Raw genomic sequence first — 25,678 nt, forward strand, 5'->3', positions numbered from 1 at the left:
TAGACACAACTAGAGAATGAGTTTAACTTTTTAGAACGAGATGATCTTTTAACATATAAAATGTATCTAAGCGCTTTGGGTTTTTGCAGGAAAGAAAAATAGTAGTTGAACATTCTTGATTCTTTGCATTATTATCACACTCTCTCTCTCTCTCTTTCTCTCCTCAGTTCTTTGCATTTGTGGTAATTAACAGTGTGTTCAGCTCACGTGTAACGTGTAACAGGTCATATATTAGGGGCAGCCGGTTATAATTTGACATAGTTGGCGTACATACATATTGAAACCGGATTTAGGAGCAATAATTTATTGCGATCCTATATTAGACACATATGTTGCATGAAGTTCATATTGGAATCAGTAACCGGTTATAAATTCTATAAAACCGAAACATCAGATCTATAACCGGTTATAAATTCTATAAATTTTAGACACAACTAGAGAATGAGTTTAACTTTTTAAAACGAGACGATCTTTTAACATATAAAATATATCTAAGCGCTTTGGATTTTTGCAGGAAAGAAAAATAGTAGTTGAGCATTCTTGATTCTTTGCATTATTATCACACACTCTCTCTCTCTCTCTTTCTCTCTTCAGTTCTTTGCATTTGTGGTAATAAACAGTGTGTTCAACTCACGTGTAACGTGTAACAGGTCGTATATTAGGGGCACGCTTGGTATTACCACAATTTATACAGTACCATTACCTGTTAGCTAATTTATATCCCTTTATTTGTTATCTAGTGCAAATTCCCTATTTTTTATTTTATAAAATTTTAAATCTCAATCTCAAATCTCCAACCCTTAACTCTAAACCTTAAGTTTTGAATTAGTTAACCCTATGAGTATATTGTATATTTACCTCTTTAATGAAATATTTTGGTCATTTTGATCCTTAAAATCTATATTTGTGACATAAACGTTGTTAGTGATATCCTATGGTATTTTTCTTACATAAAATATCATTAGTAATTAATGAAAATACTATATTTTCATCAAAATTAATTATGGAAAACAATATTATACTACTACATATATTTCCAAACAACACAATAACCAATCTTATTATAACAGTATTACAATTTGGATATAACATTTAGTCATATGTTATATTACATAAAATATCTTCAGTAATTAATGAAAATACTATAATTTCACTAAAATTAATCATAGAAAACAATATTATACTACTAGATATATTTTCAAACACAATAATTAATCTGATTTCTCCTTCCATTTCAAACAGTCAAAGGGATCCGTAACCCACCTTTACCCAAGGGTCATATGACATTCCCCTTCTAGATTTACCTCTGACGGAGCTCACAATCTTGTGTCCAAAACATTAGGTCCCACCTTTTTATTAACTTTGTATTAATCTTTTCAAATTTCTTAATAAATCAAATTATTGATTAAAACACTCAAATGATTTATGAAAATTATAAAATAAGTAAACTATTTTTTGCAGGTTTAGATATTACAAAATAGTATAATTTAGTATAAAATCAATTAAAATTAATGGACTATTTTATTTATATTTTCATGGACAGAAAATAACATTCATATAAATTTAAATAAGATTTCATATTAAATTTGATATTTTGTGTAAAGAAAATGCTAGAGTCGATAAATTGACACCAAATAAGTTTTATAAAAATTATCAAAATATATATCACAAAATTAACCAAATAAATTATAAAAATTTATTAAAACACTACAAGAAAACACAAGTTTTACGAGGGCAGTTTTCCTCGCTAATTCGTCGTAAAAGCAGTGTTACGACGAATTAGCGAGGAAACCCGTTTCGTCGTTATACGTTTGTCGTAACGCATATATCCTCGCTAATTCGTCGTAAGTTAGCGAGGAAATAATTTCGTCGTAAAAGCGAAGGAGGATATTTCGTCGTAAAGACCACGTAAAGATTCCTCGTAAGGACGTCGCTAATTTTCCTCGTAAAGACCACGTAAAGATTCCTCGTAAGGACGTCGCTAAGTTTCCTCGTAATTACCACGAAAAACTTTCCTCGTAAAACCCACGTAAATAAATACTCGTAAAATTAACGTAAATACCTTGAAAGATTTCCACGTAAAGAAAACGTAAAAACCTTGATAGATTTCCACGTTATTTCCTTGTAAATGTTTCCTCGTAAAAACCACGTTAAGCTTCCACGTAAAGAAGCCGCAAAATTAGCTACGAATTTACTTCGTTTCATTATTTTATAGAAATATAAAAAATTATAATTATAAATATAATTTAAATTATTTAAATTATTAATAAAATTAAAATTCTAAAAAAATCAAAACCAAAATATTTTATATATAAATAAGTTTTGAATTCATAATACAAGGACCGAAATTAAAAAGAACTTGGGTGGTCGTTAATTAATCGCCTCGTAGAATTCATCACTCCTCGCCTGAACATCCGCCTCGGCATGTGAGTCGTCGGTCGGTGACTGGCCTGGGATAGGATTTTGTTGTCGCATGGTCCTCAACAAAGTCGCCCATTCCGGATTTGTGGCCGCTACAACGTCCAAGAAGCCCTCGAGTCCACCCATACGAGATCGCAGCTGAGTAGAATCTCTACGCAGCTGAGTAGACTCTCTACGCAGCTCTTCGGACTCCCTACGCAGCTGAGAGACTTCATCATCCCGTCGCTGAACATAAGACGATGTCGCTCTCGGAACATCGTTGACGGAACCAATCCCCAACGTCCGTCCCTTTTTTTTAGGGACAACCTTAAAAACAAAAAATAAATTTTGTTAGTAAAAATTTAAAGTTAAATTAAATGAATATTTAAAAAAATTAAAATTTTAGAAAATTTACCTCCTCGTAAAGCTTATCCACTTCAGGTGTGGATAAGGTGACGGGTAATCCATCGGTGGACTGTTGGGTCAGCTGGGTCTGGCGTTCTTCAACCCGAGCAGCCAAATCGTTGTAGATTTGCTCGGACTTGCCATCTATAAATCGGCCCGCCTTGTTCTTGTGGGTCCTCTCGTAAAGTTGCATAAGAGACGGGAATTCTCCCGTCTCTTTGGCCTAAAAAAACATTTAAGAAAGTTGTTAATTAGAATATATATAAAAATATACTAAAAATTTAATATAATTAAATTTTTAATTACCATTTCCAAACGGACACCAGCGTGGGGTTTTTGGCCCGTAGTGTGAAGCATCGGCCCGTTCCCGTGCTCATCGACTGTGTTACAGGAGTTAGAGCAAGACTGGGCGATTCTAATGGAATCAGGAAGACGCCAATATCGGATGAGGCCATCCCAGACATCCGTGGTGAGCTCAGCGAGTTTGCCACGCTCATACCCCTTCACGATCCAGTCACCCTTCCAGTTGGAGACCGTGTCCAACAAGCGAACTTTCGCCTTCGCTTCAAACTTCTTCCTCACCCTCTCAGTGATCCCGAAGGCCCAATTATATTTTTGCTGTTGGAAAAAATAATTTATAATTAGTTTTTCAGAAAAAAAAAAAATATATAAATAATTAAAAAATTTAAAGATATATATTTAATTAATAGAACTTACAGCGTAAATTTTGAACCACGTCTTTCTGACGTAGTGGGGCGTCATTTTCCAGTTCGGATGTGCCATGGAGAAGTAACCTTTTATCGTGTCGGTTACGTCCGATGCAAGACATCCGTCAATCCCCCACCTGAAAAATACAAATTTAAAATATAAATTATTTTTTAAAGTTATAAAATAATTTAAAAAGAATAAAAAAATAATGAAACATACCATAAAGTTCCGTCCGGTCGGTCGGGGTCGATGACTGGTAAACCTTCTCTGCCTGGCAGACGGAGAATGTCCTCTACGGTGTACTGCGAGTAAGGAGCACTCGGAGGCACCATCAAATCGGGATGAATCTCGGCCGCGGGCATCGGAGGTGCCGGCATCGTAGGAGGCACAAGAGGAGGAGGCATCTGGGGAGCACTAGAAGAAGGAGATCCAATGACTCTCTGAGTGTACTGAGTCTCGGGGACAGTCATCACTAGAAATATCATCATTTTCATTAAACTCGTCTTCTACAGCTTCGTCTGTGGCATCATCGGTAAGATCTTCGTATTCGTGATTATGCGGATCAATGAGAAGGATGTCATCAACTTCTTGTTCAGGTTCCTCGACTTCATTTATCTGTTCTTCTTGCAATGGTGGTTCTTCTCCACTGATGATTCGTCCTCGAGGTGTAACTTTGATCACTGCTAACCAATTTATACCCGAATCTCTCATCCGAGGGTATGGAAGGAAGCTAACTTGGTCTGCTTGTGAAGCTAAGATGAAAGGCTCGAATTTTATATTCCAAAAACAATTAAACACATTGTTAGTCGTATATTATTTTGCAAACTAGACCGTTATAAAATTATTGTGATATAAAACACTACGAACCTGCAAGTGCTTCATGTACGTTTGTTGGAAGTAGCTCCGCAAATGCAAAGGGCAGTAGTCGTTGCATAAAGACATGACAATCATGACTCTTCATCCCAGAGAACTTTTGACCCTTTTCAACACATCTAGAGAGATTTGAAACAAACCCATCGGGGAACTTCACTTCTGATGCCACCCAGTTGAACAACACTGACTTTTTTTCTGAAGACAGTCTGAATATCGGAACGGGAACTTGTCCATTGCTTTTAATATGTAACTCGCTTCTTGAGCAAATATCCGGCAAGTCCAACCTCGATTTTATGTTGTCTTTTGTTTTCCCTGGGACATTCAATATTGTATTCATGATGTTCTCAAAGAAATTTTTCTCTATATGCATCACATCGAGGTTGTGGCGCAGAAGAAGATCCTTCCAATATGGCAACTCCCAAAATATACTCTTCTTGTGCCAGTTGTGATGAACACCGTAAGAATCAGGCATATTACGAGGGACATGCCAATTACCACCCCAACGAACTGTTTCGTTAGCTCCGTAGTAGTCGATTTGTGCTTCAATTTGTTCTCCAGTTAGATATGGTGGAGAAGTGTCTCTCACAACCCTTTTGTGCCTAAACAAATTCTTGTTTCTTCGGTAAGGATGGCCAATGGGAAGAAATCGACGATGACAATCAAACCAACTTGTCTTCCTACCATTCTTCAGTTGAAACGCATCTGTCGTTCCATTACAATATGGACAAGCTAATCTCCCATGTGTAGTCCATCCAGACAACATCCCATATGCAGGAAAGTCACTTATGGTCCACAAAAGCATAGCTCGCATCGTAAAATTCGTCTTCGTTGAACAATCATACGTCCTCACCCCTGTTGACCACAAATCCTTCAACTCTTTTATCAGTGGTTGTAGGAAAACATCCAGGGACCTTTTTGGATGGTTCGGACCAGGTATCAATATCGTCAAGAATAGCAACTCCCGTTGCATGCACATCTCCGGTGGCAGGTTGTATGGCGTAAGAAAGACTGGCCACAATGAATATTGTCTCCCTGACATTCCGAACGGACTAAATCCATCTGTGCATAATCCGAGATACACATTCCGGCTATTGCTAGCAAAATCCGGATGTACTTTGTTGAAATGTTTCCAGGCTCTTGCATCTGATGGATGAGTCATCTCACCATCCGTCTGAGTATGCTCGGCATGCCATCTCATCTTTGCAGCAGTCTGCTCTGATTGATACAATCTTTTCAATCTGTCTGTAATTGGTAGGTACCACATCTTTTGGTACGGTACCCTATTACGTCCCCGTCCTTGCGGCTTGAATCGTGGCTTCTTGCAGAATCGACATACTTCTAGCTTCTCATCATCTCCCCAATAGATCATGCAGTTGTCGATGCAGACATCTATCATCTCCGAAGGCAACCCAAGACTATAAACTAATTTCTGAATCTCATAATAAGAATCAGCAGACACATTGTCTTCCGGCAAATACTCTTTAAACAAGTCCGCCCATTCGTTCATGCAACTTTCAGGTAGATTGTGATCAGTTTTAATATTCATCATTCTAGCAGCCAACGACAATTTAGAGAGACCTTCTCTACAACCACTGTAAAGTGGTTGATTCGCCGCGTTTAACATTCCGTAAAACTTTTTTGCATCTATATTAGGTTCTTCATCTTCATCATGAGCTACGAATGCATCAGCTACCATATCATGAACCCTATCATAATCTACCATCTCCTCCTGATGGTAACTATGTTCATTATGCAAATGATGATTAAACGGTTCTTCCTGAAAATTGCTATTACTACTACTAGCTTCATTCTGATCATAATTATAACCTTCCCCATGTTGAAACCAGATATAGTAATTTGGCGTGAAACCTCTATTTATTAAATGCTTCCAAACATTTTCACGGTTTGCCAATTTCGAATTGTTGCATTTCCGACAAGGACAGAACATCTTACCACTTTCTTGGGCGAGCGGTGTTGAATCTGCTTGGTGCATAAATGTCTCCAGCCCCGCAAGGTATTCTTTCGTCACTCTCCTGTTAGCATCTCTATGCATATACATCCAATTCCGCAACTCGTAAATAGTCCCAGAGCTAGCCATTTTTTTTTCTTTCACGTTTTTTGTTGTTGGTATGTTTAAAATGATGTTCCAACATCAATATTTATAGAAAATTTCGAATCTGGTAGTTGTAATTTTACTATGAAATTACGACGAAAATTAATTGTATGGCCAAAAAAAACGTGAGCCACCTACCAAGTTGGTGGATTCAAAATTTCCTCGTTAAGTACACGTAAAATATTTCGTCGTAAAGCACTCGCGAAATTTACGTGGCTTTTACGAGGAAAAACTATTTCCTCGTAAAAGCCACGTTAATTTACATCGTCTTTACGACGAATATTTTTTGTCGTTAGCTTACGACGAAATAACGATGCTTTTCTTTCTCAACGTACTTTCCTCGCAAAATCAACGTTTTTTTACGAGGATTATTTTTCCTCGTTAAACTTCCTCGTTAAAATTACGTTTTCTTGTAGTGAAAATTCATAACTGAAAGAGTTAATTAGAAATACAATAAAATAATATATTAATAATTTTAATATTTAATTAAATTAAAAAAATTATTTATATATTTTAAAAATACAGTAAATAAAATTTTTAATTTTATTAATTATATTAATTAAAAAAATATTCTTGCGCTTTAAAGCGGATCATAATCCAGTTCATTCTTAAATTATTTTCATCTTCGTTCCTATTGTTTTTTAATGGTTACCGGTTATAAAATAATGGAAAAACATATCTTAATCTCTTTTATTGTATACATTATTCGTTTTTCTTTCGAATTTTCGCACCATTGCTCGCAAAAAGGAAAAAAAAACTAAATTTACCATCTAATTGACAAAAGTTTTGATGATGCATGTCAGCAGTCATATTGGCGATATAATGAACACCTTTGTTATGTTGCCGGTTTCCGGACAATATCCGGCGAACTGGTCCTCACAAATACCGGCGCAGGCACAACTTCTTTCATGTGAGACATCGCCATAAAATACTTCTTAGCCTTTAAACACCCAAAGCTGCCGGTAAAAACCTATCAATAGCCGCGTCGTACTCCTCCATGCAAGTTCCGTAAATCTCGTATTCTTCACGACCTACAAGGTTCTTATAAACGGAGATGAGGTAATTTAACGTCTCATTCGTTTTCTTTGTGGTAGCATCGATGAGATTGACGCAAGGCCTTTCCATGAAATGTATTAAAAACAAATGGTCTGTTTAATATATGGAGTTTGTTGACAGGAAGGACTAGTTAAACAACGATAATATGTTGGTCTTGGTCTCTTTTCGTCAACTAAGAGGTTATATATATTTTCTCATAGGGGTCTTTGACCGAAAAAGCTAGTTAATTATATTTGGAGTTTTATGGTCTCTTTTCCTCATGGTCTCTTTGATATATGGAGTTTGTTGACAGAAAAGGTTGGTCATAGTCTCTTTTCGTCAACGAAGAGGTTATATATATTTCTTCATAGGGGTCTTTGACCGAAAAGGCTAGTTAATTGTATTTGAAACTTAATTGCATCGATGATTTACTGTGATTAAGTTTCAAATACAATTAACTAGCCTTTTCGGTCAAAGACCTCTATGAGGAAATATATATAACATCTTCGTTGACGAAAAGAGACCAGTCTTTCCTGTCAACAAACTCCATATATTAAAGAGAAATTTCATGATCAGTTTTTGTTGTCTTTATTTATATACTTGATTATGTTTGACTTGATAAACAAATGTCTTGCTGTTCCTTACAAAAAAAATATATGACTAGATGTCCCTTAAGCCAAAAAAACATACTCCTTCCATATACAAAACTAAAATTTTTTAGAATTTATTATTGTTCCATAAAAATAGATTTTTTATAGTTTAAGGTATTTTTGTATACTTTTGAAAAATATTAATGGTGAATATTTGAATTGATTAAATTTTATTGGTGAATAGTTATTGGAAAATGTATTAAAAGATAAATTGTAAATTAAATTGTAAATATTTATTATATTTTTAATAAACGTTGAAAACTCTAGATACGGAGGAATTATAAGACATTTGACATAAATGTTCATACATGTTGTTGTTACATGCACATATGACCAGAAGTCCATAGCAATCTCGAAAAACGTGGTTAATAAGACTAACCAGATACTGTAATTAATTGTAGGTTGAAACGTCATGAATTTACATTAAATTAATAGATTTTTTTTTTGGCAACACATTAAATTAATAGATTAAGTGTATCGAAGTCCCCAAAATAAAAAAACGTTTCGGCGTAATAATAACTTTTCACGCCTAGATACACATAAATATGTACACGCCTAGAAATATATCCTGATACATCTTTTAGTTTTAAACGTTTTAAGAGAGAAAATGATGAAGACGATGATGATGATGGCAATGATGATGGGAGTTGCGATGGGAGATATTGTAGATAAGACATGCAAACAGACACCTGACTACAGTCTTTGTCTCTCTCTCCTTCGCTCCGATCCACGTAGTTCCTCCGCCGACACCGTCGGCCTTGGTCTCATTCTCGTCGACAAGATCAAGGTCTCTCTCTTACATGAACTAATTTTTGACATCAGATAATATATTCGAATATAAGGTGGTTGATTTTGTAACATTTAAAGTTAAACGTACGTGTGATTGTTACAAAACAATAAAAAAATTCCTTCGAGGTTCATATTATGTAAAGACTTCATCTGTTCAATGTAGGCTCTAGGGACTGAAACTCTTGGGCAGATCAACATGGCGTACAAAACAAAACCCATGCTCAAAAAACCACTGGATGAATGTAATCTGAGATACAAGACGATCGTAGACGTTGACGTCCACACAGCCATTATAGCTATCAGAGGAAACCCTAAGTTTGCGGAGGGTGCAATTGTTGACGCCGGCGTTGAAGCCTCCGTCTGCGAAGGAGGGTTTCCCAAAGGCCAATCTCCAATAACCGGTTTGACCCAGAAAATGAACAAGATCTGCGATGTAACCAGAGCCATCGTCCGCATGTTGCTCTGAATAATAATGTTTCTTGTAACTGTTACCTTATTGAAATTAAGCTGATATAAAACCATCGATCCATACCTATTTAAACCGGATGAGTAGAGTTAATTTTAAGTTATATTAAGCCGGTTGTACCTTTCGTAAATGATTGAACCGGTTATCAAATACGGGCAAAAATGGGCACGAACTTTCTGGAACCTAATCACGGGATATACCAATATTCACGAGCCAGATAACGACTGACGAGAGAAAGCCCCATAATATATATTTTTTTCTCTCATACAAGTACATAAAACAAATGTATTTTGAAATTATATGGTCGACGTCGGGATAGTGTAGATTATGTATAATGGTATTTTTGTCCCATATGGACCGACTCACATAGGAGCTATTCACCAAGACCACACATAGCATCTTTCCCTTTGTTTTTGTGCCAACAAGCCAAAAGGATAAAGTGTTGCGAACAAAAAGTAAAGAGCAGACACATATCCATGTTTACATATTAGACAATTAGGTAGTGCTCATCAATCAATACACATACACTAGAACTCAAAATGAAGTTTAAAAAAAAAATGAATTTTGTATTTGAAAAATGAAGTTTATACTCGAAAATACTCAGAGCTGCTTGTATATGATTTTTCTATTAAAAATCGTTGTTGATCACGAAGCTTCGTCACATATGGAATTATAAATATGTATACCTAATTAATAATCATTAGTCTTTTTTATAAGAAAAATCATTAATCTATCTAAAGTTAAAACATGTCTTGGTGAATAAAAGAACATAAGTTTAGTAACATAAAAAACCATATAAGTCTACAAACAGCTAGCTAAAAGCACTCACAACAACACACACCTCCTATTCTATTTGCACATCAACTTTCTTCTTACACAACTCGGACAATGAAAAACTCCTCCGCCGTCACATCACCACTGTCTCTCTCCCTCTTCCTCCTCTTCCTCCTACCGTTTCTAGCTCAATCCTCCGATGATCTGATCGACACGATCTGCAAAGCGACACCATTCTTTGACCTCTGTGAAGCTTCTCTCCGCCCTCTCTCTCCCTCACCTCCCGATACCAAGTCTATAGCTTCCGCAATGGCCAACGTTGTGCTCGGAAACATGACCGATACCTTAGGATATATTCAATCACTCATCAGACATTCTCAAGATCCGGCCGCGGAACGAGCGCTGGCTCAGTGCGCCGAGGTGTACCGGCCGGTGGTCCGGTTCAACATTCCTCAGGCCATCGAAGCAATGGGGCGAGGGGAGTTCGGATTCGCGATGTATGTCCTCGGAGACGCCCAGAAACAGTCTGATTCTTGTCAGAAATGGATCAATAGTGCCGGCGCCGACGATGAAAGCTCGGTACCTCTTACGGCTAGAAACAAGCTGGTTAAGAATCTTTGTGACGTGGAGATATCTGTGATTAAGTCTCTAATGAATGGTCGTTAAGAATCTTTGTGTCTGTTGAAAATAATAATCATATATATACATATATTTGTAAACATTGACACGAGCTAATTTTCTATTACAAGTTCGGAAGAATCCTGCTGGAATAATGATATTAACTACTTGGAAAAGGAAAGGAAAAAGTAAGAGAAGTACTCATCGACAAAATGACATATGCAGTTTTTGGATGGAAAGCAACAAATGTAATCCAATGTGTTTGACGATGGTTTAGTATGAATATGGTTTTAATTATTTCCTGTTAAACTTAGAGCATTCACAATGGGAGCTTTTAAGGGAATCCTTATAAGGCGTGGAGTCCACTTTTTTAGAGTTTGTGTAAAAAAGAATTCTTAAAATCTTTTGATAAGGATTGATCCTTACACTGTTCACGGGTCCCATTGACTACGTGACGACCCGCGAATGGTCATTTTTTTTTTTTTTTTTTTAAATCCAAAATATCCAAGATTAATTCGAAATGCCCTTGTGCTAAGGACTCCAATGAATCTCACCATTGCGTATGGTCTTATGTTCCATTTGTTTGTTTTTTCATAACAAGTAACAGAACCAAAATAAAACAGAATTCCAAAACGGTCGAATATCATTTCTGATGGAGATTTTTGAGTATTTCGTGCTAGATCGATCGTCTGTTATATTAACCGCGAAATGGTTTTTAAAAAATCTTAATATTATTTTCAATTCCACTTGTATATGTTTATATTTCCTGCATTTTTAGAAATTATTTGTGTAGTTGAGTAGATATGACAATTCAAAACTTAGAGCAGATTCGTCCAACGAAAAACCTTAGCATATGAAAACTTATTGGGCCTTATAATGGCCCCACGAAGCATCCGGAGACAGCAGTGAAACATAGGGGTGGGCACTTCGGTTATTTTATCGGTTCGGTTCGAATTCGGTTCGGTTTAGTAGGTTCGGTTCTAGAATTTTTCCAGCTGAAGTAAACCATAGTTAGTTTGGTTTGGATCGATTTCGGTTCAGTTATGTTCGGTTCAGTTTATATTCGGTTTGGCTTGTATTCGATTCGGTTTATATTTCGATTCAGTTCGGTTTAATCGGATTTCTCTTAGTTTATTTATTGTACAAGAAATCATGTTTTAATACATACATGTATGGTTGTCATGAAATAATCGCGTTGGACATAATAAAAAATTAAGTATGTAAATTAAATTCAATTTAATTAGACTTGGCTTAAGTTTTAATTTTAGGGTTTAAAAGTATACGCTATTGAAAAAAATTAACATGGAAATTATGTGGGTTTAATGACGAATATTACAAAAGTTAGACAAAGTGTCATGGAAATCAAATTATATTAAGATTTACTTCGTGCAAAAAGAAATTAATGGGCTTAATATTATGATTTTAATATCTTGATATTATTAATATTTTAAATTTAAATAACTATAAAAACACTTCGGTTTATCGGTTCGGTTCAGTTTAAACCAAACTGAACTGAACCGTTCGGGTTAGAAAAATCTCAACTGAAAAATTTGAAATGGACTTTGGTTTGGTTCGAATCGGTTTTGGTTCAGTTAGTTCGATTCGATCGGTTCGGTTCGGTTTTTTTGTCCACCCCTAGTGAAACAGACATAATGGACATTTGAAACACACACACGTGGAATCACATGTTCAAATAGTTTTGCACAGCATTAAAAGTGGTCGTTAAGCTCAGTGGGAGTGTTTTTAGATACAGCCACATGGATTCTGTTTCCAAATATACAATGCTATATAAATAATTTATTTAAATTTCAACTGCAAGCATCATTAGCATGTGATTTCAAATATTAAAAAGTATACCAATAATGATGATTTCATATATTTTTTTACGTTTTGGTTTCGTCAAAATCTGGATGCTTCTTTGCATTCGTCAAAAGCACAACAATCTTCTACTAATATAATCCCAGTTGTATTATATTAGAGGGTTTTTAGTAATTAAACCCTTCAACTAAAGATGAATCGTAAAAAAAACCCTCAACTAAAAATTCTGTGAAATAAACCCTCAACTTTAGTTCCGTTAACATATGTTACCCTCCGTTTAAAAAACCGTGACGGAGGGTGACATATGTTAACGGTTTATAAGTTGAGGGTTTATAATGTTGAAAACTTAGTTGAGGGGTTTTTTTACGATTCAAAAATAGTTGAGGGGTTTTATCACTAAAAATCATTAAAGGATTTTTAAGTTATTTATTATTCATTTATACATTGTTTTAGATTGATTTGTAAGCCTTTAAAACTAATGTATATTATTAATACATTAATCTATTATAAAATTAATTTATACATTTTAAATTAATAATTTTCAACACGATTTACAACTTATTATAACTTCAAAATATTAAATTATTTGATATTTGGCAATAGTGATATAAAAAAAATTGTGTGTTTATATCGTCATTTTCAAATATCAAATAATTGAAAGTTTCTAAGTTATATTAAATCTTAAGTAGTGTTGAGGATAATTCATCCATGAAGTCAATCTTTCTATTTGGAGTATGACTTACTTTTTCTTATTTTCATGATTTTCGTCATCAGACTCATACTTTCCTATTTTCCTATATTGTTCTTGATTTATTGTATTACTTTATGTTTCAAATATATTATTGATCAAGAAAATAAAAATATAATGTAGTTATTCAGAAATCAATGAGAATAAAAATAATCATGCATTATTTTGGAGGGGGGAGAAGTATGAACCGGATGACAAAAATCATGAAAAAAAGAAAAAATGCGTCATACGCTAAATAGAAAGATTGACTTCATAGATGAATTATCTCGACACTATTTAAGACTTAATATAACTTAGAAACTTTCAATTATTTCATATTTGACAATGACGATATAAACACACAAATTTTTTTATATCACTATTTCCAAATATCAAATAATTTAATATTTCAAAGTTATAATAAGTTGTAAGTAGTGTTAAAAATTATTAATTTAAGATGTATAAATTAATATACAAATATATTAATGTATTAAAATTTATAAATTAGTTTTAAAGGCTTATAAATCTTAAAACAATGTATAAATGATGATAAATAATTTAATAATATTTAATGACTTTTAGTGATAAAACCCCTCAACTAAAGATGAATCGTGAAAAAAACCCTCAACTAAAAATCCAGTGAAATAAACCCTCAACTTATAAACCGTTAACATATGTCACCCTCCGTCACGGTTTTTTAAACGGAGGGTAACATATGTTAACGGAACTAAAGTTGAGGGTTTATTTCACAGGATTTTTAGTTGAGGGTTTTTTTTACGATTCATCTTTAGTTGAGGGGTTTAATTACTAAAAACCCTATATTAGAACATTTAAAAAGATATATAACACTGATTTTATTTTATTTTTGTAACTTCTCTCATACTATTTCTAGGAAAAAAACATTACAAAACTAATCCGCCGAGAAAGCAGCCAATTTTACCCCCAAAATTTTTCTGTCCGAGTACACGGTCCACCGACAAATGGTTTGATGAACCAGTGACGAAATTGTCCAATTCCAGTTCTTTGGTTTAAGCTTCATTGTGAAACTCTCTATTCATCTTCTTTTCAAACCGGAAACCGGTTTTAGTAAACTGGAGTACATAAATAACAGGATTAGAAGTTATTCTTTTTCTTTTTGGTCAACGGATTACAAGTTATTCAGACAGTGAAAAGATAACAACTTACTTCGGTAATCTCTGTGCTAAACCCGGACCGGTATAACCACCATCCGGTTCACTCGCAGACGGAGTTCCCGCATATTGAACCGAAACAAAACCACCATTAGCTTTTCCGGTGTCTACTAACGGAGATCTCCCGGAGCTATCGGCTGCTCTCGGAGATAATCCTGAAATTTTCAGAAGAAACAAAAAAAAACAGTCAAGATTAATAAAAAAATGACAATTAGCAAAACGCAAACGCAATCGCAAATTAATCAAACCACACCTTGCAAAACGAGGACAAAGAAGAATATAACGGTGAGAAGCGTGGCCAGTACATTCCCGAGAGAAGAAGCCGCAGACGCAGCTTTAGCCGCTCTCGATTTCTTCAAAGCTCTCATACGTTCGACCCTCGCGCGTTTCAGTATCGCCAGTTCAGCGATCTCTCTTATCAGCTTCCGGTCCGCTGCGTCTAGAGACGGTCCGCGCGGCGGACGGGGAGGCTTCGACGCTGATTTCTTGCGGTTCTCCTTCCGATCGCCCCTTCCCCATCCCGGTTTACTGATCGCAGACTGAACCGGAGTCGCGTCGTTTTCTAACGAACCGACGGTTTCTTCTGCGGTTATTACCGGTTTGTTATCTGTAGAAGTCGGTATCAATGGCTTCTCCGGCGATTCATTGACGCAGTGGACGAGTCCTTTCTCAAGATCGACATCAAAATCGAGACTCATTCCCATTATCCACTCAAAACGAGATAACAGAACCAAAACAGAACACAGCTTCACACTTTAGACAAGAATCGAAGTTCTCTTAGCTCTTGAATCTCTAATCAAGATCTATTACCGATAGAGATGAAATGACACGCATATGCAAACTAGATGTCTCTGTGTTTGAGTTTGTCTTATATTGACGCTTGTGACGACGCGTTTAATAGCCAAAGCAAGTAAATAATTGAATTACAGCTAACACGTTGTCTCCAGAAGCAAATTAATCTGCAAAAATAAAATCACAAACTTTATTTTTTTTATAATTAATAAAGAAAATATTTTATTGCAGAATATAGACAATTACCAAATCGAAAATCACGTGGTATATATATAGAAAAAAATGAAAGTAGAGAGATTGAATTGAAGTTTAGTTGATGCTTTTATTCAAGATACTGTCAAAAGTAGGTAACTAATCTCGGACATGAAGCAAGGAACAGCTGTGTTATTGCTTTTTTCGGTGCCGTGACTTAGGGGAAAAACATATTAATTAATTGAAATGAATTAAATTCTTTTTCATCGAATCAAATACGAAAAAAACTGAACGAAAATGTTGTGAATAAAATTAGAAAAGTATTTGAAACCTGTTGTTGTACCTTGAAACGAAAGAGAAGGAGACTCAGATCCGATACTGAAGAGATGATCAGATGAGTAGAGAGACCGAGGAGAAAATGGCGGATTAATTGTCCGAGTTCAGACCGATTCAAAAAAGAAAACTAAATCAGGACAAAGAAAAAGAAAGAGTTATACACACATTTGTCGAAATATAGATGGTTTTATTCTGAGATTTTGACAACGAAATAAATTAAATAATATGATGGAAAAAAAGACAGCAGAGTTGAATTCGAAACAGATATAGAAGTGTGTTGTGTTCGGACATGTGTTGCTGTCCTAAATATAAACTGAGATTACGCATGTGAGCTTTTCTCCAGCAGGGAAGCTTCACGTCACCGACGCAGAGAGAAATGGGCCAAATATTCTTTATTCCATTTAGATCCTCTTTTTCAGTTTTTCATGCTTTTGCACCTGTAAATATTAATTTGGCCTCTACTACTATTCAAATTTAGGAAGTCACAAACATTTTAACTAAATTTTTTAAAATAACTCTTTCTATTGTTTCAAGACTATACTATGTGTACATATTAAGTCTTTTAAATTTGGAAACCAGAACTAAAATTTATTACTTTATCTAGAACTGATCCTGTTTATTACAACTCTTTTTGTTCGTTGGATATTTTGTTTTTTTCATATATTAAAATTAAATTTGTTATTTTTGTATGAAATGACAAGAAAAATCAAGACCAGGACAGAATCAGGTAGACAGAGACAAATATGGCGACATGTATTGTCATACATTGAAGAATTTGGACCCAATTTGATCACTATAATAGTATAATTCCCATCGGGCCCAGTTTACAAATATCTAAAAATAACGACCTCAACGAGAAACGCTCTCGCGCAACGCTGTGAAATATAGTGATTAGGTCCCTTGACTGTTAAATACTTTGTGATTTATCTCACAAGTATCTAATTATGAACCTAACCTCGCGCTTAAAGAGAAAGCTCGTCAAAAACGTCTTTTTTTATTTTGTCGCAACGCGTCAAATTCGTCACCAAATACGTAACTCCAGTTTCTACTTTCATCCCAACGAAATCAATAATTCTAGATAAATTAGAAGGCATGGAGGTGTCTGATTGGTAGGGAGCTATTCACATCCCACTTACAGACAACATTAAAAATAAACGGTCCGCTTTCAAAATAATACCGTGGCCCCATGATCCATGAAAGTAACTTGTTCCACATTAGACCTTTTTTGAGAAAAACATTCATAGACACTTTACAGTTTCTTACCACGTTTATAATTTGTCTGTATAAGTAAAATATACATTTATGTTCTTAATGGATTACTATGGTTACACACAGGGGCAGATCTAGAAAATAATATAACCTGGAGCACAATAAATATAAAAATATAAAATTTAATTTAGTATATTAAATCAAATTATATTCTTTTAAAAGACATTCATAATTAAAAAAAATATCTTAATTTAAATGAATTAAAAACCAGTTTTCATATTTTAAATGTTTGTTTTAAATTATATATTGCACATAATAATTTTATTATGAAAACTAATTCCTTTAGTTGTTATTTTAATCTGACTACTAAAAATGAACTTAGTAAAATAATTGTTACAACAAAATTTGAATAAATTATATTCTTTTACTTTGGAAAATCATTTTAAAGAAAGAAGGAAAACAAATAATTATTAAAAAGAAAGAACTGTTTTAGACTTTGGTAGCAAAAACAAGGAAATAAGAGAGAAGTTGTCATTTACGAAAAGTTGAATCAAGAGGGCGCAAGATAAAATGAAAGAACAAAACCCGTAGCTCATGTTTCGAACAATGAGTGGGTGGAGCACATATAAGCCTTTAAAGCCAATTAAGCTACATACTTGTCTATATATTTCTTACACAAGGATTATATAATATCAGTATGTGGCACGTGCCACACCCATACTGTACTTGGGTCCGCCCCTGGTTACACAGCAAACATCATGAACCTTTTTTACTCCACGTAATAATTTTTGAGTTGGTTCAAAAAAATCTGCATAAATTTCCATAACGAGGAGTTATTAATGAATTTTAATATCATGGGAGAAAACTATGGAAAGAAACATGTGGAAATTTTTTTGGGGTAGCGAAGACTAGACCAGTCAACTTCTGTCAGCCATACCATTGTACCGGCATTTATACTATACTAAAAGGAGAATAAAGTGAGTAGAGAAACTGTTCACGTAGACTGATTAATTTAAACCTATCAGAATTTGCCATGTCAGCTTAATTAACATGTCATCAGCTTACAACTACAATCACTAAACTAAAACAGGTAGAGATGTCAAACGGGTTGATCCGTCCCGTTCCATCCCGTACCGCAGCGGGCTCATCACTTTGCCGGTCACTGCGGGTCAGGTCCGCGCGGGCTACGGTCTCCAAAAGGTCATCCCAAACCCGTACCGCCAAATGCACACTCCTTTGCAGGCTGTCCCGCGGGACATACGTCAATGTAGTGTATCCGATCATGCTTGACACTGCAGGCCGTTCCAGAACACTTCCTAACACATATTGTCTGTTTCCTAATTCAAAAACACCATACTTCAAGTTCTTGAGCCAGTCTCCTCTGTCATTCCCCTGTAACTCACATGACACATGTACAAAACTTGAGACACAAGTAAACATAAGACACACGTTACAACAACTAACTGACCCCAAGCAACAAAAGACTCACCTCGGTGAACCATTTATAGAATCTCGCCGCATTGTCTGTTGGCTCACCGTCTCCATATCTACACAACCAAGATTGTAAAAATCAAAATCAACTTCAACAAAAACAAAACCAGATCTTAGAAAAAAAAGACTAACGTGGCTAAGAAGAAGAAAGCCATATCCTATTTCTTCAACTTCTCCTCGTACTCATCATCATCAGCAGCATAATCTTCCTGTTAAAACAAATCAGAACCATATCAAAATAACAACAAAGAAAGGTTTAAGCTTTATTAAAGGGTATTATACCAAATCAACCATTTTGAATCTGATCTTCTCGTATCTTGCTTTAGATTTCATCACCTTCACTCTGTTTTGAATCAAAGCAACTCACTTTAGCAAACCCTTCAGCAGTTCTGGTCTGGTGTACCAAAAAAGATTGTAACTTGCTTCCTCCCATCATCAACCTCGTCATCACCAATGCATGTAAAGAAGCTCCGCTGATGCAGCTCGAGCACGATGTGGTCACCGGAAGGCGGAAACACTATCGCCTGCCAGACATCGAACATGTACGGCCATCGTTGGAGCTCCATTTCTTCTCACGGTCGTCGTCGAAGCTCCATCGCCTTTCACTCTCTCTTTCTTTTCGTTTTCAGGTGAAGAAAGAAACGAAATCGACGAAGCTTCCAGATGCTGTTCTATGGGCTGTCCCGCGGGTAATGAGGGCCGTACCGCTTTGAACCCGAAACCGAACAAGCTCCGTCCCGTAAGGCCCGCTTTTTTGTGGGTCATGAATACTTAGGCCCAAACCCGCCCCGCCACAGGTTTTAACGGGCCAGGCCAGCGGGACAGGCCTTCTGTTGACATCCCTAAAAACAGGCCAAGTCGAGAGTTTGTTTGGTTCCTACCGAAACCCAGACCCCAAAAAATTATTGCCGTTCCCTTCTAAATCTCAGGCAACCTAACTATTCCTCTTCTTCAACGTTTAGTCTTTTGACATTGCTGAGACTGTAAAGTCAATCAACATCTCCTCTATTCGTCAAAGTCATCTTCAATAGCGTAACACCCGATATATCAATCAACTCTTCAATTTCCCACACTCACCATATATAACTTTGTCACTGCTTTATTTCTTGCCTTATTCCACACACCAGCTACACAAAAAATTTATTCTTCATTCTGATTTTTTATTTTTCTCATATGCCTCACATATTTTGATTTCTTCGTCTCCGGATAACGCTGCCAACAGATTCATCTCTATAGCTTTAATCGAGGCGGAAGCGAGAGGCCGTAGAATCTGGGGACGAGAGGCGCTGCGTATAGTGAGTCCGGAGACAAATCTTCGCGCCGGAATTAAAACCAGCATGTACATATCATAAACTGAAATTCTCAGTTTCGTTGTGGAATACAGATACTAAAGAGGATTTAAAAAAAAAAAAAAAGTTGGGAGAGAAGACTTCCAGTGAGACCTAAGAAGAAACTGAATGTAAGTTTTTTTATAGTTTGGTCTGAGTATAATCACATACATGCTTTCTAATCTTTTCTTTGATATGTTTTCCCTGACTGTGGCTGTTAGAAGAAGTAATTATATATTCATATAATGTCTCTGAAGGTCTTGAAACGTGAAAAATGCTTTGTCTGCTACTCCTTTCCTTAATATAACACTTTATAGCTTAATTCCAGTATCTAGATTATTTGAGAATTGGTCAAACCTACTGAACCACCAACTCATTGCTTCAGAAGAGCATAAGGATTATTTAAGCGCTTCCAATCTTCTGTCTCATTCCATGTAGAATTTGAATGCCATGCCCATTTTGTATGAGTTTTTAATCCAAGTATATTTTCTTCATTATATATACTTCTGTTCCATTAGAGGGGTTAACAATTTCGAGCCCATTTTGTATGAGTTGTTGTTGGTGAAAAGTATAGGAATCAACTTTAATTTGCTCATATAACTGAACAAATAAACCATTTTTGGTCTAGAAATGGGTATAGTTGAACTTCAAGGCTGTCTTTTTGGACTGCAGGGAGCATGTGAATAAACAAGGGAGAAAAGTTGGTACAGTCGATGAACTAATCCAGGTGATCACTCCCAAAGGCAGAGGTAAACATAGATAAACAAAAACTTTTAAGATGAAATCGGAAATGAGAAACCTGTTTTCCAAATACTTTGAAATATCTTAATTCTGTTTTTCAGTTTGAGGTATTGGACTTGGGTTATTATAAAATGAAAAGTGGGAAAGAAGAGAGTATGCATACATATCCTTTGAGATCTCTTGCTTCATCTCTGGAAAGGGGTCAGTGCGTATGAGTTAACCAAGAGTTCAATTCAGCGATATTTTTACAGATTTGTATTGAGTTTTCTCATTGATGATTTCTGAGTTGTCTATATAACTTCGTCATTGCTCTCTCATGTTTAAGATGATTCACCATGTTCCAGTTGGTTCAAAACTTTTATGTAAGTAATGAGTATTGATCTGATGTTTCTTTTGATGAAGGACACGTAATGAGTTTATATAATCATTGTTCTTCACTCCATATAAATTTAACTGCATATTAACTGATGCTGCAGTAACAAAGGAGAATTTACGAACCGTAACAAACCAATCACTCAACTGCATAAGAAGCGATGCTGCAGTAATGCTACGGTTACGACTGTTGGAAACGCCCTTAGATATGATCATATGATAGATCCAGCACAGTGACATGACTGACAGTAGAAACCAAAATCAGAGTTACGCTAAAGCAAAAGGAACAAGGAAGCATAAAGTAAAAACAAAGTTGTGATTGCCCTCATTTCCTTGCCTCTTCTGTGAAAACTTAGAAATACTTTTGCTTTGTGTTTGGTAGTGTCTGTAAATCCACATCTATATGTAATTATAGGAGGAAGACATTGGCCAACAGAATGTTTCATTTCAAAGACGTGCATAGGGTAAAAGTATATATTGTCAAATGAGGGTTTACAGGAGGAATACATTTATATATGTATTAGTTGTGCTTTGGCAAATGTTTATGTAAAAATGTTATAGATCGTCTCTGTCTCTACTTGAGAAGTGTATTTAATTTAACGCAGACTCAGTAAGATATGCAATTGTTTTAGATTATCATCTTTTCCTTCTCAAACAAAATGAGTTGTCAAAGAAAATAACAAAAAGAAACGCATGTAAGGTCTACTCGCTGAACATGCCAGCCAAATTAGATAAAAAGGAAGAAAAAAATCTATGAACATTTGAGAAACATAAACAAAATGACAAAATTATGTTTAATGATTTGATTCTTAAACTTCATTCAAGTATACACACTGAATGTGATAACGGTAAAGGTTTGTGAGTCAGACTAAACAAAAGCAAAAAGTAATAAGCAAAGCAACCAAACATAAAATCAGTAAGAAGATTTATATGGACGCTTTAAGTTTCAGAAAAAAAAAAGAATTATATGGAGGCTATCCTCCATAATGTTATTTCTTACTATATTTGGATTATACCGATTGAAGAAGGAAAGTTGTTCAAAAAAAAAAGAACAATGAATAGAAAAAAACCTTGTTCGGAAACTCGCTAGGCGCTACGCGTGCGGCACACCCGGGCCTAGCGATTTATTGAAAAATCGGAAAAAAATCAGGGAGTACGCGGGGCAGAATTTTTTGTATTTTTATACATATAATACCATATTTTATACATAAAATTAACATTTTAAGATGCAGTCAGTCACTATATAATATGGTTTCATAACTGTACAAAGAATTTACGTAGCCAAAGTAATTTTTGATGCATTGTAAATTGAGAAAGTGAAAGGTATGATCATTGGAATCTTCAACCAGGACAGGATTCGACTTCTTCTATATATTGTTATGTTACTTTTTACCTTTGTTCGGAATCGCGCTACGCGTTATCCGTGCGGCAATCCCGAATTGTTAAAAGATCGAGATAAAGTCAGAGTATACTGGGGAGTAATTTTTAGTGAGTTTATAGTTGTAAAAATATATAAAAGATTCATCAAATACCAAAATAGATAATATAAAAACAAAAATCAAAAAATAATACACTCACAAAAATTACCAAAAATATATATAGTTTGGATCATGAGACTAACATGCAAATTAAAAGTATAAAGACTTATTATTTACGGTTAATGTGTTGGGCTTATGAATATTACAACTAATTAGGCCTTTAGAAAATAAACTGAAAATCGTGAAGTCCTGATAATAAGCTTGAGGAATGTCGTCTTCTTCGTTTGGATGATTTATCGAACCACCGGACATGCAGAAACAACCACAGTATCAATCATCAACGGTATCATGTGTACAACTTCGAATCATATGTTTATGCAACACTTCCGGGCTCATTATTTTTTGATAATCACGGTATTGTTGTAATTCTAATTGATCTGAGATTCCGAGTTTAATTTTACTTTTTATACGCCGCATTCTGTAATTCTACGGTCCAGGCGGACATAACTCGCCTCACCGTATAATGATACCGATCACCCCTGACTCGCCACGGTGCAGCTCCGATCACCGTATTCTCGGCCGCAAAATCGGTGACTCGGCCGAGTTTTAGAACAAGGGAAAAAACAACAGATCGGCTGTTGTATTTCAAAACATATGTAAAATTTAAGATGTGGCATCGGTTTTTAGTTTCTCGAACATATACATAATTTATCTATGTTTTAAAATATTTAACATTATTATATTATTCAAAGGAATATTAAAAAATATACTGCTATTCAACAATCGACTTCAAAAGAAATTCATAAACCTATAATAATACTTTGAAGTGCATTATCAAACAATTGTTTGTTCCGATGCATTTACTTATGATGAAATTTTGATTATTTTAAACTATGTTGAAAGTTATACACACAAGTAATATTATTAAATTTACAAAATATAATAGAAAATAAAATCATTTTGCAAAGTATTAATATTTCTTCGTTTCACATAATAAAATATATTTTACAATAAACAAAACTCTGTAACAATAGAGAAATTTTATAAAACAAATTCCCCATTTTATATCAATAAACTATGCACAAAACAATGAAAAATATTAAGTTAAACTGGTCAAATAAACACAATCTCCCCAATTTAAAGCAAAAATTTACATATGAAAAAATATAATTGAATTAAAAATGCAATTTACCATGAAAATATGTGAAAATTATTACTCTCTTCAATAATTGAAACAAAAAATGCTATAACACCACTATTGATGTTATTTGACTTCAGAAGAACAAAACAATACAAGTTATACCATTTTGAATCATTATTAAAATTAGATGAGAGTTTAAAAGACCAAACTTAAATTTCACAACACAACAATAAAAAAAATCCAAACTATCTTAATCTGCTTTATTGTTGTAGACATTTTCTGGTTTATTAGTTCTAAATTATGTAAAAATATTAAAAAATAAACATCAATAAAACTATTGAAATAATTTATGAAATATTTACAAAATGAACAGCCAAAAAACTTATGAAAGTAGTAACTTATTAAGTTAATGTTGGAAAAATGAGACATGAAAAAGAAAAAAAACAATAAATTAAATAAAAAATAAATAAAAACTAATTAAAATATCCTTAAAAGCAGCTTGTAAGGCTATGATTAAAAATCGTTTTTTAGCTTTTAACTAAAAAAACTAAAAATCGTCTTTTAAATAAGAGATATAAGAACCAGCTTTTAGCCGAAAAGTAAAAAATAAATGTTAAATCATGAGTTAAGAACCCTAAATCAAGATCCCAGATTAATCATGCTGTAAGTGTCCAAGCATATAACGTATTGGGCCAAAAAGTCCGTTTTAACCTTAATGCTACAATTCAAGTCCAGTTTCTTCCATTTGTATCGATTAAGGGTTGTAAATATTATCATTTGAAAGAAGGAACCATACTAACTTTCTTTATATCGTTCAAAATTTATGGATGTCTCCCAAGTAATAGTATAGGATGAATACCAAAAAATAATGTATATACATAAAGACATAAGAATCGTAAATAATGCATGGAAATATGCATGTTATTACTGCCAATTTAAACCATATCATCGCTCTCTTTAACAACGAAAGTAGACTACACAAACATGTACTATCTATTCTGGAGGAAGAATGATATCTTAGAACCAGACCAAAACATTGATCTTTATCCCTGGATAATATGGTATATTTGAAAGGCTCGTAATGCTAAGCTTTTCAGAAGAATAGACAAAGACCCTTTGGAACTAGTTCGATACACAGAAACTGAATGTCAAGCCTAGTTTAATGCAAATGAGATGATACCACCAGTAGTACATGCCAGCAATAATGAGAAAATCTAAGTCTTAAGTTTGGGTAATATTTGCATGTTAGATCGATCTTGGACAGTTTCTGATCGCTTTTAATGAATGTGGATGGGTATGAATGGATAGTTGGGAGAACATTCAACTTATGAAAATACGGAATTTCACTCGATGTGAATCAGCATTGCATTCAGAGGTAGAAGCACTGCGATGGGCAATAGAGAATATGCTTCAACACTCGCCATGCCAGAGCTTTGGAACTGACTGCAAAAAGTGGTCAAGCTTCGCGACAGAGTTGGAGAAGATAGAGACGCAATAGATTTGTTTCCCGGACTTCAAAATCACCCATGTGCCACGAGTGCGCAACCAGTTTTCTGATTTTTTAGCTAAAACTGCTAGGACCTTTCGTAAAGAGCTACTTTTCATTGGTTGTTTTATTTCGGTTTAATAACCCAAACCATCTCAAACTTGAGTTTTCACCAAAAAAAAAAAAAAAAACAACGAAAGTAGACTTTAATCTACACAATATATAAGCATGTTTGTGTGACGACAGAAAATCGACCACCTCACTATAACACGTTCCTAATCACGTAAGATAAGCTTATATCTGAATACAAATTATTTAGGGTGAGTCACCGTAGTTATCACTTCCGCCGTATCCGCTTCCATATCCTGATCCATTTCCACAGCTACCCCACCACCGCTTCCGCTTCCGCCTCCACAGCCACCTCTTCCCCCTCTACCGCCACCACTTCCATATCCAGAGCCGCATCCATAACCCGATCCGTATCCGGAACCTCCGTTACCACCTCCACCTCCACCGCCTCCACCCCCACCACCACCGTTTCCTCCT

At 34.9% G+C, this 25,678-nt stretch overlaps 3 protein-coding genes across 5 annotated transcripts; 2 read left to right on the forward strand and 1 right to left on the reverse strand.

Moving 5' to 3' along the window:
- The first annotated feature begins 7,948 nt into the window (after positions 1-7,948).
- LOC103839647 (cell wall / vacuolar inhibitor of fructosidase 1) lies at positions 7,949-9,516 on the forward strand. The gene is made up of 2 exons (XM_009116152.3): positions 7,949-8,971; positions 9,137-9,516. Exons 1-2 carry the CDS (start codon positions 8,792-8,794, stop codon positions 9,437-9,439), a joined length of 483 nt encoding a protein of 160 aa, XP_009114400.1. The 5' UTR covers positions 7,949-8,791; the 3' UTR covers positions 9,440-9,516.
- A 221-nt stretch (positions 9,517-9,737) lies between these two features.
- LOC103839639 (cell wall / vacuolar inhibitor of fructosidase 1) lies at positions 9,738-10,969 on the forward strand. The gene has a single exon (XM_009116141.3). It carries the CDS (start codon positions 10,328-10,330, stop codon positions 10,877-10,879), a length of 552 nt encoding a protein of 183 aa, XP_009114389.1. The 5' UTR covers positions 9,738-10,327; the 3' UTR covers positions 10,880-10,969.
- Positions 10,970-14,213: 3,244 nt separating this feature from the next.
- LOC103839629 lies at positions 14,214-19,239 on the reverse strand. 3 transcript variants are annotated; one of them, XM_033278863.1, is made up of 8 exons: positions 19,027-19,239; positions 18,869-18,929; positions 18,719-18,795; positions 18,585-18,642; positions 15,894-18,487; positions 14,820-15,525; positions 14,562-14,721; positions 14,214-14,467 (listed from the first exon to the last, which is right to left on the reverse strand). In XM_033278863.1, the coding sequence occupies exons 6-8, from the start codon at positions 15,268-15,270 to the stop codon at positions 14,431-14,433; spliced, it is 648 nt and encodes a 215-aa protein (XP_033134754.1). In that variant the 5' UTR covers positions 15,271-15,525; positions 15,894-18,487; positions 18,585-18,642; positions 18,719-18,795; positions 18,869-18,929; positions 19,027-19,239; the 3' UTR covers positions 14,214-14,430. The 3 variants fall into 3 exon arrangements, with proteins under 3 accessions (XP_033134754.1, XP_033134757.1, XP_009114381.1); XM_033278866.1 differs by having other exon boundaries at positions 18,878-19,187; XM_009116133.3 differs by having other exon boundaries at positions 18,869-19,187.
- Positions 19,240-25,678: the final 6,439 nt, after the last annotated feature.

Source organism: Brassica rapa, chromosome A01 (assembly GCF_000309985.2).
Source record: "Brassica rapa cultivar Chiifu-401-42 chromosome A01, CAAS_Brap_v3.01, whole genome shotgun sequence".
Lineage (NCBI taxonomy): Eukaryota > Viridiplantae > Streptophyta > Magnoliopsida > Brassicales > Brassicaceae > Brassica > Brassica rapa.